We start from the raw sequence: 14,483 nt of genomic DNA on the forward strand, positions 1-14,483 counted from the left end.
CTCCTAGTGGTTGCTTTTGTTTTAGACTTACAGTAAATGCTGCCAAGTCTAGTGCAAGTCAAAAGTTTGGATACATCTGCTCCTTTAAGTATGTTTCTTTATAACAATAATAATAAATTTTATTTATAAAACGCTCTACAAGTAACTGAAAGATGCTGTTTCAAGGCATAAAACTGAAATAAATCAAAAATACTGTTAAGCTTAAATATGATTGAGCTTTAAATAGAATATCTTAACCAACATCATAAGGTAACTGCCTGAAGAGGTTTTCGGTTAACAGGTCTGCCTTATCAAAAGTGAACTGTTGGAATTTCTTAATGTATTTGAGACCTGGTTTGAGACCAATGTTGCTGCAGCAAAGAAGCATTCACCTACGTAAAGAGAAACAGCAACAGTCCATTATTACCAAAATCATGAAGTTCAGTCTGAAATTTGAAAGTTTCTTCAAGCATAGTCATAAAAACCATTAAAGCGATATTGAAACTGGTTCCCATGCAGACTGCCCGAGGAAAGGAAGACCAAGAGAGGGAACTTCATCAGAGTCACAGATTTTACCAATTAGTTTATATGTAGTAAAACTGGTGGCGGCGCGCACGGTCGCAGCGTCTTTGCTCTCCCCGTCCAAAATTTCGTTGTGCCTATGTCCAATGACAATAAAGGGATTTGATTTGGTTTCTTGAAGACCAGTGTGTTTAATCCAGAGATTATTAGACGTTGTATGTGACATGCATTTCTGCAGTGTCATACAACCCATATTAAACTAAACTTAAAGTTCTGCTTTTTGGTATTCCAGACTACAGTTGATTGTCTTTGCCACCAGAGGTCACTGTCAGATCAGCCTTCCTGCTGTGAGCAGCGCTGGACTTGGTTCATGTGGAGGTGGTGTTTGCCTTATGAGCTCATGTTTGTTGTAGACTAGACTGATCCTTGGGTTAATGAAATAAGCTGTGCCAAGGACCAGGTATTGGTGTGTCACAGACAGTGATGTCTGGCTGTCAATACAGTGGTGGGTATTAAGTCCAGACTGGTGGGTGGTGATATCCATGTTGTGTGACAGCTAAATTTAATAAAGTCCTTCCTCCTTTCTTCATCTGTAAAATCAAGTGTCCTTCAGTCCTGTGTGAATGACCTCACCTGGGATGACAGAGCAGGGCTGAGAGCCACACATCTGTGCTCCATTAGTTTCTCTGCTGTGATGGACAACCATCGACCTTTCTGAGGTCTGTTACTCGCCCTTGACAGAGATTATAACCTGTCTTGCTCATCTCCAGCTAACACCACAGCCCTGTCTCCACCCAGCAACACAGCAATGTCATTCAGGTTACCCAAGCGGTTGCCGTGGTTACCCTGAAACTTGCAACAAGCTGCCTAGAACTACGCCCTGCTTGGGTTGCCATAGTAACATAATGGCTGACCTTGGAGGTGTGTGACATCCTACTGTTAGTGGAGGTTGAAGGTTGCATAGATTGTTTGAATTTGTGTCAGGGATGAGGAATGTTCAGTGAATGACCAATTCCCTTTATTGATTGTTACTCTACCTCCTTTCTTTCTTTCTTTTCCCCTCCTGCACTGCCCTTCCCCTTTCTGTTCCTCTTTCTTTTTTCCCTTCCTGCCCCCCTCCTCTCTCCCTGGAGAGAGTTGATACAGACAGTCAGCTGGTCCCTCCTCCTCCTCTCCCATCTCCCCCTCCTCCCGCTAGATCTCTCCCACCACCTCCTCCTCACTCCACCCTTCGGCTCACTGACAGGAAGCAGGAGGCAACCTTGCTTCGTCCTAGATGAGTGAGAGCTGAGCACAAGCTGTGTGTGAATGTGTTCTCAGTTCTGTGTTCACAGGAGGATGTGGAGGGGTGTGTATAGTGTAAATGTAGACTTCATTTTTATCTGTGTACTAGATACTGTGTGTATGTGTGTGTGTGTGTGTGTTTCCTGAAAATCATTTGGTCATTGACAGCCATGTGGTACCAGCATCTTGTGTGAGCGAGTGTATCTGTGAGAGAAAGAAACAGCTCGGGGATCACTGTGAATATGAATAGAGGGCAACACAGCTGAGCTGTCTTTATCTCTACTTGCTCTCTCTCCCTTTTTCATCTCCCTCTTTTTTCCCGTCTCTCTCTCCTCATTTGTGTTTGCATAGTAGACGAAAGCGGTGTGGACTAGAAATGTGTGTGCTCACGAATGTTTGGAGAAGAGGATAGCGCGTGTGTGTGTATGTGTGTTAATGGTGGAGTGTACTATGTGAGGCAGTGTGTACTTTGGAGAGATATCAGCAGAGAGGAGTAGAACAGGGGATCCAGATGTGGGTCCGTCAGTCAGTCAATCAGGATGGTGCAGCGCTTCAGTCTTCGTAGGCAGTACTCTAAGGTAAGCTTTTAACACACAGCATGTTTAGTCATTAAAAGCATATCTCTTTCTTTCCATCTCCATGCTGCATGCTCTCCGAAAGGCAGAATTTTGTTCATTTTGTACTGCGAGTGAATCCTTTTATTTTCTTAATAATGCTTGTGATACATTGTTCGTGCATCACATTTTTATAGTTCTTTTGTATTTTGTCAAGAGATGGTGTTTTTGGCTGTTTAACCAGGACTTGTTCAAAGCAGCAGTCAAAAATGGAAAAAAAAATTACTTTATCATATGTAGAGATAACGTACACATAAACCAGTTCACAACTAAAGAAAAAGCAGTGTTTGCACACTTCTTTGATAGCAGCATTTTTTGTAAACATAAATTTTCTTCCAAGTTTCCATTCACTTTTAGGTAGTTTAATCCATACTGTAACTGAGTGGTCTGTGTTTGCACTTTATCTTAACTCTTGTTAAACAGTAACTCATGCTACAGCAGTGAGAGTGTCAGACTATGATGTTGATTGGAGCTGTCACCAAGGGATGTAATTATTGATAAACATTAAGTTTGAATATTGCTGATTAGGGAGTATTTATGAGTCACTTGTAAAAACATCCTACTTAGCTATGCTCCACAACTGTCCTTGGGTTTGATATATCTATCCCCTGGTGGTAGTGCTGTTAAAGAGAGTAGATGGGTTGTATTAAAACACAGCAATAGGTCTGTTAAGAGCCTGCTGTTATGCAGCTGGTACTCAGCCATTGGGATTAATTACAATTAGCTGCTGATTAATTGATTGACTACACCCTTCCTGCTCATTTTAACTCCATGTGATAGTGCTGGAAGGCGTTTAGATGCCTGGAAGCACCAACATGCAGAAATGTGCTGAGGAGACAGATGCACAAGCTCACTTTCAGGCAGAAAGCCAAGGATCCAAGGTGATTGAGTCTGATCTAGTCTGATCTTTTCTCTCTTCTTGGAATTATGTAACAAAAAATGAGAACAGGTAGAAGATAGGAAGGGTTACAATGTGCAAAAGGTATAGTGTTAGAATGAATGACTTGTTTAGGACAGGAGATGGTGAGGTACAGTAGAGTAGGCTCTGATGGGATATGAGCTGCTGAGTTTAGATGAAACACAAGCCAAGCCTCCAGGCTACTCCTCTCGCACCAGAAGATTTGTCTGTCTGAGAGACACTGAAACAGCATTTGTGTTTGGAGATCATAACTTCCTTCAGGGCCTGTCTGCAAATGTTCACTAGCATTGTCCCCTGCAAAAATGGGATATAGAGGAAATATTGGAAAGGAAGGAGGTTGGATAGATGATCTCTCCTCTTTGCCTCAGGCCACATCTCCACATGCCCACCTGGCTTCCTGCTCATCCTTTGTCTCTATATTGTTTATCACTATATTTTGGTTTCATGTCAGAGATACCCAACTTGTTTTTAGTAGCCATTATATGATCGTATGATAATTTAAAAACAAAACAAAAAAAAAACGGTTAATTTCATTGAATGGCAAAAAAAAAGAAGTTTTAGAAGAGGTTATGCTGTACATAGTGGGTACTACAAGTCTGAGACTTCTAGTAACGACACTTCTATTTTGCATTACTTTATATTTGAATGCATAATTGATCATTTAATTTGTCAAATATTGAACAATTTCAATGAAAAGTTGAATCTGTGAAATGTAAATGAATTTCAGAATATCGTAGTATTTGCTTCCCTTTAGCTTTATTGACAGCTGCACTTTGTGCTGGCATGAAATAAGTAAATTTGTGTAAAATCTGCCAACCTGTCTTGTTCCAGCATAATATGACAGTGATTTAAAGTGCTTCTTGAAATGTCAGAAATGCTTGCCTGTAGTTTTCATGTTCCCTCCTAAATGTCCAGTCAGGTTAAAGGAATGTCCAAGACAGTCAGCATTCATTCAGTCTTCAAATAGTTCTTTCAAGTTTTGAGCTGTTTGGACTCATTATCCAGTGGAAGTATAAATTATTGTCAGAAAAATGACAAACCATAGTGTGGTGCATGTCTGTAAAGAATGGAGTTCTGCATCTCCCAGTTTTTGTTTGAGTCCACTAAGTGCAGGTGTCCAACTCCAGAGAAAGCATAACATCCCCAGACTTGAATATTACCACCACTGTGTTTCACTGTTTGATCTGATATCTTATGGCGTCACTATCTCTCCTTGAATTCATCAGTAAATATGTGAAACTATAAAATACTTGTATGTCTTCTCCCACCCAAGTATGTGACCTTGCTTCCTCTCTAGATTAGTGATTTTTGCTACTTGTCCTCTGAGGCCACTTCTACACTACCTTCTTTTGACAGCACTTTTGTTAATTGGAGCGTTGTGCTCTTTATTTAGCAAGTTCTGTACCTCTGATGAAGTGGCTTTTCTATCCGTGTCTGACCACATCTTGATATATTGATCTTCTGATGATGCGGTCACTTTTAATGAGTCTGATCGTTCTTTGGCCACAACTGAGCCATTATCTGCAATGCATTAGAGCCACACGAAACTGTAAGCCTCTGTGCTCATTGAGATTTATTGTGCAGATATGATTATTTTGTTTGATATTGCAAAAAAATAAATAAATTAAAAACTGACATGATTGAGGACCACATTTGGAAGTGGCTATCACCAAAATTGAAAAGATCAGATTCAGTGTGATTTGTGCTGTTTACACTTATGAAAATAGTGTCACATATGAGCAAAAGCATCTTATTGGGCAATCTTTCGCTCGCAGTCCAGACATGGGGGACCATGCACTGCCCCTTTAAAATCCTTCATTCAGTGATTTGGTGCTGAGAAAGCCTCTCTTTGCTTACTGTAAGAATTAAACTGCTGACACTTTCACATAGTGGGTTTGAGGCTTTGATTTTTGCTACCACAATGGCCTGTACTTAGTAAGCAATGCTCTTCTGGGAACTTCAGACATTTATTTATAACAGGTGAAAAATGGTTGCAGGGTGGTTTAGTTGAACAAGCTCCTAATATGTGGATCCAGTCTACCAAAGTATCATCTAAACACTGCTTTAGTAGAAGGACATAAATTAAGGAAATCTGACCAAAGTGAAAAGAAGTTAGCATCCTATAGTTGATTGTTGACCTAGATGTAGTGCAGAATCTTAAATATTGGTGCTTTGCTTTATTTGTGTTTGTTACTCCTCAAACTTTGTGATTATTTCAAGGTTTACATGAAATATTGTGCTAAAAATTTGCCCATAAGGATAAGGGCCCAACAATGGCAGGTTTGCAGCAATTTGCCTTGAACCCTCAGCAGTAATCCAGAGCCTCAGCCACTAAGCTACATTGAGAACAACATAATGTGAGATAATATTACTAAAAACAGTGACATCAGAAGGCAGCAAATTTAATTTAATTAATCCACATATTTCAATTATGGTTGTGCTGTGTTTGGCAGAAATGCATAAGATGATAGATTTGGTCTGCATTGTAAACCTGGCTACAGTATCCATAAAATAATAATTTCCTTGCCAAAAGCAAAGGAAAAGGTAAATATATGTTGCTGAAAAATTGTTAGGAGGATTAGATACTTATTTCAGTCCCTGGGCCAAAGGAGGAATCAAAGTGAAATTTGTCCGTTTAAACCTTAGTGAAAAAGATGTTTTACTATCTCTCACATTTTCTGTTAGGACTGCAACTCAATTACGTGTACTGTCGATTAGTTTGTGATTATTTTCGTAGTTAATTGTTTGACCTGTAAACTGTCTGCAAATAGCAAAAATGTTGATACGCCCCGACATCACTTTTTTGAATGTCTTGTCATGAACACTTTCCAGTCCTAGATCTCAGAATATTCAGTTTTCATATAAAGCCTGAATCATATTAATGAGAAAACAGAAAAAGAGAAAAAAATGCAAAAGAGCTGGAACAAGCAAATATTTGGAATTTTAGCTTTATAAATCAAAATCAGTTGTCAAAATAGTACCCAATTATTTATTTTTACGACTAAACACTACTTCTGTGGTTTTCTGTGTTTTGTATGAGGTACTGGTTTTGAATTGTCTGATTTCTACCATGCATTTAAAGGCAACGACTGCCCCAAATATGACTGGTAACTTTAGAAACTTTGTTTACAACAGAGACTTGGCTTAAAAAGATTTGGTTTTTGTGTGAAATTTGGCCAGTGCTGTTGTCTCGTCAGCGAGGAGCGAGAAGTGTTGGTGTGAGGACCTGAACATCACCTGGTCCCCCCAGGCTTGTTCTGTCCCTGCTACTTTAACATCCTCGTCACTGCGCTCTCATCGTCTCACTGCCTCAGGCTATGGGCTGTGTGTTGATGAAAGCGCCTGTGACCTTTGCAGCAGGACACCACGGCTCGTCCTGGAACAATTTAAGTGACATTGAGTTGGAAAAGGCGAGCGTGAAGTATTGCTCTGTCATCTTCACTTACATGCAGCCATGCACATAAGTATCAAGTCTTATGAAACCACTGCTACAGACACTGCTGCGGAAGCATGCAGTCAAACCCATGCATAATCAAACAACTGAGTTTCGATTGACTTCCAGCGGACAGCCATGGGGATGATAAAGCATGTGCTCTTAGTCCACACTGGAGGTGGTGTCATCTCAGTCTGTTTGCTAACTACCAGCCTGTAGCAAATGGTTTTCCAGGCACTGTGTGTGTGCTGCTGTCAGGTCAGGACACTCTGTGGTTCAGCGTTGTTGACATTAACAAGTAGACCTTATTGCAGTGTTACAGTTAAAAAAGGAAGCTGTGTAAAGCCACTGATGGGTTTGGCAGGTCTACAGTTTGTGATTTGTACTCACTTTCGGAAAAGGACAGGAAAGTAGTTCTTCTCAAATGTGTGAATCTCCCTTCTTAGTTACCCTTTAGTTGTTTCTGTTCCTTTTTTTTCCTTGCTCATTTTGTGTCCCACATTTATACAAATACAATTCTTCTCCTCTGTTCATCTTAACACGTGTAAATATTGCCTTACCTTTCTTTCTCCTTAGAGCCATAAGTCTACCAAAAAAACAGTAATGTGTTTGTGTTGCAGTCGATATGAATCCTGTAGTGTGGGTGTTTGTGTAGCAGGGAGACTAACATTGATCACAGAGCAAACACAAGTATTGACTGTGAATTAAATACAATGGATGGCCTGTTGTGTTCCTTTAACCAGCCCTGTTCTCAGCTTTCTTCTTGTTTGAATTCTTTGCTGTCAGTGGGTCAAGTCATGTTTGTATTTACTTTGCTTTATTGTTCATATCGGTGTCAATTTAAATATGCTGTTGGGCCACCATGAGGCACCACAACGGCTTTCTATAGACTCCTGCACAATTCAGCATAACATCTGTGTCATATTGTACTGTGTTACAATTTGATGGTTTATGGGGATGGATTATAACAAAAGCCATACTGTGAGAATTTGTGTCTCCACAATCAAGCAGGAGGTTTTCCCTATTGAGCAAGCCCCTAAATCTGCTATACTGTTTATTATTTACGTGCCCCACATCCTCAGCAGTCGTTCTTACTGTATCATTTCTGTCTTCACACCCTTTACCTTCTCACTGTTTGTCTCACTCTGCGTCTTGGCGACTTTCTTTCTTTAGCTCCCGCTCTCTCTTTATCGTTCTCCCTCTCATCTGTGGCCAGTGTTCAGACAGTGGAGCCGGTTGCCCATTTCCATGGTAACAGGATGATGTTCAAAAAGGGCCAAAGCAGCTTTACCCAGCTGAATGCTCGCAGGTTCAACGTCTGATCTCACTGCCACCTCATCAGCCTGTCTGGTGCAATAACAGCCTCTTAAAGGAGACAAAAGGTGTCTTCTAAAATTAGACTGCAATGCATTTAGCCAAATATGTCGACTTGTGTCAAATGCCATTCCTTCTAAACGTTGTAATTCAGTTTTATCTTTCGTCAGATATTTCAAATGTCAGAGCCATAAAGGAGACATGTTGGAATGGCACGCTATCACTTAGATCTAAGCGCTGAAGAGACATCACTATTTCCCGCTCTGACACTTATTTAAATTACGTCCTCTGAGTGATGTATAAAAGCAGTTGTGAATTATCAGTAAGGACACGCTTGTGTTTGACAGTTAAAAGACCTCAGTGGGAATTTGTCGTCCACTTCAAAGAAAATTAACAAAACAAAATAAATAGATTCACTGTTAATGTTTTATTCTACTGTGTATGGATCTGAAGAGCAGACTTGAATCAGATCATCTTTTGTATGCATCGTGTGCGTATGTGTGTGCTTGAACTCTCCACCCAACTGTTTGTTGCCTTTGAAGCATTGCCCCCGTCTGTGCAATTAGGCTGTTGAATATTCATGTCATTATACATATAGGCCAACGCCCTTATCCGGTACTTTCTGCTATTAGCATTCACAGCACTAGACCACACTCATGCTAACACACAGCACAGCTTCACAGTTGATGCATAACCAGTATTTTTTGGGTGTGAAATTCTTGTGAAACTGTCAGTGCTGATGTGAAGGTGTGAGAGGAATGACTAAGAGCTCAAAAGAGAGGCAGGGCAGAGGGATGTTTGAAAGATAAATGTAGGTTTGTATATGTATGTGACTAGCTATATGTATGAGGACAGATGTTTTACGATGAAGCTTTGAGGTTAAGGTCATTTTCCCTCTCTGCCAGTTTTGTAGGTTTCTAATCTGAAAGTCTTAATGAGGAAGGAGTCTGTTGCGGCTCTTTCCCTGTTTCTCTGCTGCTATTAATAGATGGATGTCTGAACCAGTGCTGATCAAGTTCACTTACCAAGGGTATTTAAATGTATTAATATACTGTACATCTTGAGCAAAAAAAATTAGGCCTGTATTATTTGGATGTTTTTTTTTTTTTACATTTTTAAAAAAGGAGATTGTCGGCAATTTGATTACAAATGAATTGCATTTACACACGTGGACAAAATTGTTGGTACCCCTCAGTTAAAGAAGGAAAAACCCACAATTCTCACTGAAATCACTTGAAACTCACAAAAGTAACAATAAATAAAAATTTATTGAAAATTAAATAATCAAAATCAGCCATCACTTTTGAATTGTTGATTAACATAATTATTAAAAAAAACAGACTAATGAAATAGGGCTGGACAAAAATGATGGTACCCATAACTTAATATTTTGTTGCACAACCTTTTGAGGCAATCACTGCAATTAAACGATTTCTGTATTTGTCAATGAGCGTTCTGCAGCTGTCAACAGGTATTTTGGCCCACTCCTCATGAGCAAACAGCTCCAGTTGTCTCAGGTTTGATGGGTGTCTTCTCCAAATGGCATGTTTCAGCTCCTTCCACATATGTTCAATGGGATTCAGATCTGGGCTCATAGAAGGCCACTTTAGAATAGTCCAACGCTTTTCTCTCAGCCATTCTTGGGTGTTTTTGGCTGTGTGTTTTGGATGGTTGTCCTGTTGGAAGACCCATGACCTGCGACTGAGACCAAGCTTTCTGACACTAGGCAGCACATTTCTCTCCAGAATGCCTTGATAGTCTTCAGATTTCATCGTACCTTGCACACTTTCAAGACACCCTGTGCCAGATGCAGCAAAGCAGCCCCAAAACATTACTGAGCCTCCTCCATGTTTCACCGTAGGGACAGTGTTCTTTTCTTCGTATGCTTGGTTTTTGAGTCTATGAACATAGAGTTGATGTGCCTTACCAAAAAGCTCCAGTTTGGTCTCATCTGTCCAAAGGACATTCTCCCAGAAGCTTTGTGGCTTGTCAACATGCATTTTTGCAAATTCCAGTCTCGCTTTTTTATGAGTTTTTTTCAGCAGTGGTGTCCTCCTTGGTCGTCTCCCATGAAGTCCACTTTGGCTCAAACAACGACGAATGGTGCGATCTGACACTGATGTACCTTGGCCTTGGAGTTCACCTTTAATTTCTTTGGAGGTTGCTCCGGGCTCTTTGGATACAATTCGAACGATCCGTCTCTTCAATTTGTCATCAATTTTCCTCTTGCGGCCACGTCCAGGGAGGTTGGCTACTGTCCCGTGGGTCTTGAACTTCTGAATAATATGAGCCACTGTTGTCACAGGAACTTCAAGCTGTTTAGAGATGGTCTTATAGCCTTTACCTTTAAGATGTTTGTCTATCATTTTTTTTCGGATGTCCTGGGACAATTCTCTCCTTCGCTTTCTGTTGTCCATGTTCAGTGTGGTACACACCTTTTCACCAAACAGCAGGGTGACTACTTGTCTCCCTTTAAATAGGCAGACTGACTGATTATGAGTTTGGAAACACCTGTGATGTCAATTAAATGACACACCTGAGTTAATCATGTCACTCTGGTCAAATAGTTTTCAATCTTTTATAGAGGTACCATCATTTTTGTCCAGGCCTGTTTCATTAGTTTGTTTTTTTAAATAATTATGTTAATCAACAATTCAAAAGTAATGGCTGTTTTTGATTATTTAATTTTCAATAAATTCTTATTTATTGTTACTTTTGTGAGTTTCAAGTGATTTCAGTGAGAATTGTGGGTTTTTCCTTCTTTAACTGAGGGGTACCAACAATTTTGTCCACGTGTGTATGTAGTCATGTTTAACAAAGGACAGTGTCAGCAGAGGGATTTTCCACAAAATAACTTTGATAACTTTAATCATGAATGATTTTTTTTTATTTGCTTCCTGTCTGTACACAAGGATGTGCATATATGTGCACATGTCAGCAATGAGTCACTATAGGTCATCCTTTTTGTATTTATTTTTGGTCTGCAGCTGGTCCTTCCTCTTTGGGCTTGTGCATGTATGTGTGACAGTAGTGAGGGCATGCTCGTGCATCTTTGTTGTTTTCTCAGCCGTTTCACGATTGCAACATACTCGGTCTGTCAGTCACTGAGGATGTTCTGGTCAACCTTGACCTACATGTCTGTTCCTCAGACACTGTGCTCTGGCTAGATTCATTTTTAGTGTCTAATCTGCTTGCCTTCACAAAGCCCACAGTCAGTATTAGCCCTGAAAATGACTTCCCTGACTCGTGTTGTCCAAATAAACTGCCCTGTACATTTCTGATAAAATGATGGTTTTGGTTTTCCTCTCCTTAGTCAGAGTGACCAAGTAGATTGTTTTCAAAGGGAAATTGCTCATTCTGAGTGAAGGAGACCAGAAAAAACAGACAGACGGAATCGGAGAGGCCATAGTCTGCATCCCTTGCCACTCCCTGCTCAGTCTATATCATTTGTGTGACTCCGATGAATTATGGATGAGACTATAGATCGCTGAGCTCAGCTCTGCTCCACTGACCCACTTAGAACACACATGCACACACAATTCAAATCTGATCGCAACCTCTGGGGATATAGCCTCATATTTTCTCTCCACTAATAACCAGAACCATTCCTGTCATTCTCATCTGTGTCATCCAGTAGGAATCTGAGGAATCTTTCATTTTCTCATTGTCCACCTAGCACAAAACCTGGTCTTGCCAGAAAATTTTCTTCTAGATCCCTGAAACAAAAGTAAAGTATATGTTTTGGGACTGCGAATAATTATTTGAGAATGCCCTGTCTAAAATTAAAAAATATTAGAAATACACTTTTTCTTCACAAAGATGACACATCTTTCATTATCTAACAATATCTAAAATTTGATCCAACTCTCTCTTATTCTCTTCTCATGGTTTCCTGTCTTGACATTGACAGGACCACAGTGGTTACATTTGCCACATTAACTGTTGCCATTTCTACTTTCTATCTCCTTGATATATCCCTCCTTGCTCCCTCTTAGCCTTGGGAAGCAAGTCGCCTGTGTCCCTTGATATGAGTGCTTTGTTAGATCTGAATTATGTTACATAAAGGGCTTTATGTCTGTCAATAAAATGGTGATAATGTATGAATACAATTTTTAAAAACTTGGTTACTGACAGGAAACCTGTTAGGAGATGGGAGACCAGACAGAGCAGCAATGCTGTATAGTCAGTTGGACATACAGCAGACAACACACACTGTGTAGCATAGCTCCCCCTGGTGGAGTGATACTGTAGTTGGTTGTCATATTTTGGTAGCGAAATCAAAGCTGACTGTAGTTTGTTGTGATATCTATTTGTGCTATTCTCCGCTGTTTTCTGTTGTAAAGGTTTGCATATCCAACCCATTAACAGCAGAAGGGATTTTACCAAGACTTGTACAGGTCTAATTAGATAAATAGCAGGTCTGGGTTTGATGGGCAGATGACATGGTGCATCATAAATCAAAGATAAAGCAAAAAGAGAAACTGAGTGTAGTTGTGATAGCACGACAAGCCCATGTGTAGCTAATACAATTATGGTTGTATTCCAGTCACATATACAAGTTCTAGGACTCTGTTATTGTGTATAGTGGTGGTGATACAAAGACACTATTAGAGAATGTAATTATATACACAGAGACAAGTCCAATGTCTGTTTTGAAGAAGCCAATTTTCAACCCTAACAATTAAGCAGTGGATTTCACAAGTCAGTCGTTGAAAATTAAACGGAAATTGCAATGCGATTGGATGCATAGTTTTTTGAAGCCTCAGTACATGAGATGGCCACCAGTGTCTACTTAGATGACCCGAAACTGGCAATGAGAGTTTTCACTCTATGATTTTATTAGATAATAGCTGTCAGACAGTGATGAGAACTGATTAGCCAAATGCCGCTCCTCATTATCTGTCCTTTTATGAAATGTACTGCTTCCTAGTGGACTAATTCGCACAGTGGAGTGAAACAGCATCCAAAAATTCTGTTTCACAGAGGTTAGTGAGGTCAGGATAGGGGTCATAATGTGTGGTATGAGAAAAAATAAGAAGAGAGCAGACCAAATAATCTTTCAGGGCCCCAGAAGCTGGGACTGTTTGTTCTACATTTTCTTCCTGCTTCTGAATAGGCTGGCAGTGTGTTTGGGCTTACATACTGCCCCATGCTACTCTAGCTATTGTGCAGCATCCAGCCAGACCAACTCTGCACTTTGGGCCAGTGCCCTCTCTGTTTCAACGTTGCATAACCAGGATGGGCTGAGTATAAACAGAAACAGCTCCAACAAATACCAACCAATAGACAAACATTGTGTCTCCCCACGTACCCCCTCTGTTTCCCTTCATGTACAAACATTGTGTCCCTGCAAATACAAACACTGCTTAACTGTACGTTCACACCTAGTCTCAGTCATAATCTGCTTCTCACATAAATCACTGCATAGTCATACTGCAAAAGTTAAAGGAAAACAAAAAGAAGTTATAGACCACACTGGATTTTTGCAGATCACGGTGATGGGAATAAATGTTTGTTTTTCAGTGCTGTTATAAAGAGATGGACATAAATTACCCTAAATTACCCCAAACCTGTCATCATTTTTTGTTGCAATTCCTTGTTCCTCGCTGGCTAGCATGAAGACAAATATTGTAATGTCTGTAATAAATTGCCAATATATCAGCGCAGTCACTTTGTTAGACTAGCTTTGCTGGAAACAAATTGCCGTGCCATGTAAATGCCGGATTGCAATATCGTCTCCCAACTCTTTCAACATGCACAGGAAGCCCAAAACAGCGATAGCAGATTCATTGTTAAAGGCTCCAACAATAAAATGCAAGCCTCATATTGTACTTGTGTGTATTTTCACAAACATTAACCTATAAAATGTTGCACTAACCCCTGACCAGCTGTAAGATCTGTCTAAGTATTTCTGTGATTAAAAACTAGTTCCAATGAAAAGAGTTGACAGCTAGGTATATGGATTATCGAGAGTTATCAGAAAAATGTTTCTGTAACTTATCTGATTTCTTAAAATTGAGAAATTAGATTAATTTCTTCTTTACAGAAACAAATCTGATTTCTCTAAATCTGGGTAGATCTGGCTAGATCTATCTTCATATCTAGATGCAACAAGTGATAAGTGAGAATGTTTCTTGTGATTTGTTTGAACCCACATTTTCAATGTAGTAATATTTACAATGAGGGTACAGACAGGATTACTTTCCTGACAGAATGACATTCACAGTTGTCTGTTTTCAGAGAGGCCATGAAAACACTGAATTGTTTGGGTTGGCTTTATTGTTATTTGTTTTCCTTCCTGCTTGGCTCTTGTAGATGCCAGTATTGAAGTTGGCTGCAAAGATATTTCATGCTCTCTGACCTCTCCTGTCATAATGGCCCCTGTGTATAAAGTGCCCAGTGGTTTATGTAACTGCTA

At 39.9% G+C, this 14,483-nt stretch overlaps 1 protein-coding gene across 7 annotated transcripts in view; it reads left to right on the forward strand.

Annotated features, from left to right (window-relative positions):
• Window positions 1–14,483, forward strand: part of tmcc1a (transmembrane and coiled-coil domain family 1a) — a 48,895-nt gene that overhangs the window by 12,056 nt on the left and 22,356 nt on the right. The window contains exons 1-2 of one of the 7 annotated variants that reach the window (XM_051949496.1): window positions 251–1,849; window positions 2,140–2,363. The exons of 5 other annotated variants lie outside the window; for them this stretch is intronic. In XM_051949496.1, the coding sequence (XP_051805456.1) occupies window positions 2,325–2,363 (39 nt within the window). In that variant the 5' untranslated portion in view covers window positions 251–1,849; window positions 2,140–2,324. Of the gene's footprint in view, window positions 1–250; window positions 2,364–14,483 lie in introns of those variants that run through there. One more of the 7 variants, XM_022189131.2, reaches the window with a different exon arrangement.

Source organism: Acanthochromis polyacanthus, chromosome 6 (genome assembly GCF_021347895.1).
Source record: "Acanthochromis polyacanthus isolate Apoly-LR-REF ecotype Palm Island chromosome 6, KAUST_Apoly_ChrSc, whole genome shotgun sequence".
In the NCBI taxonomy this organism is placed as follows: Eukaryota; Metazoa; Chordata; class Actinopteri; family Pomacentridae; genus Acanthochromis; species Acanthochromis polyacanthus.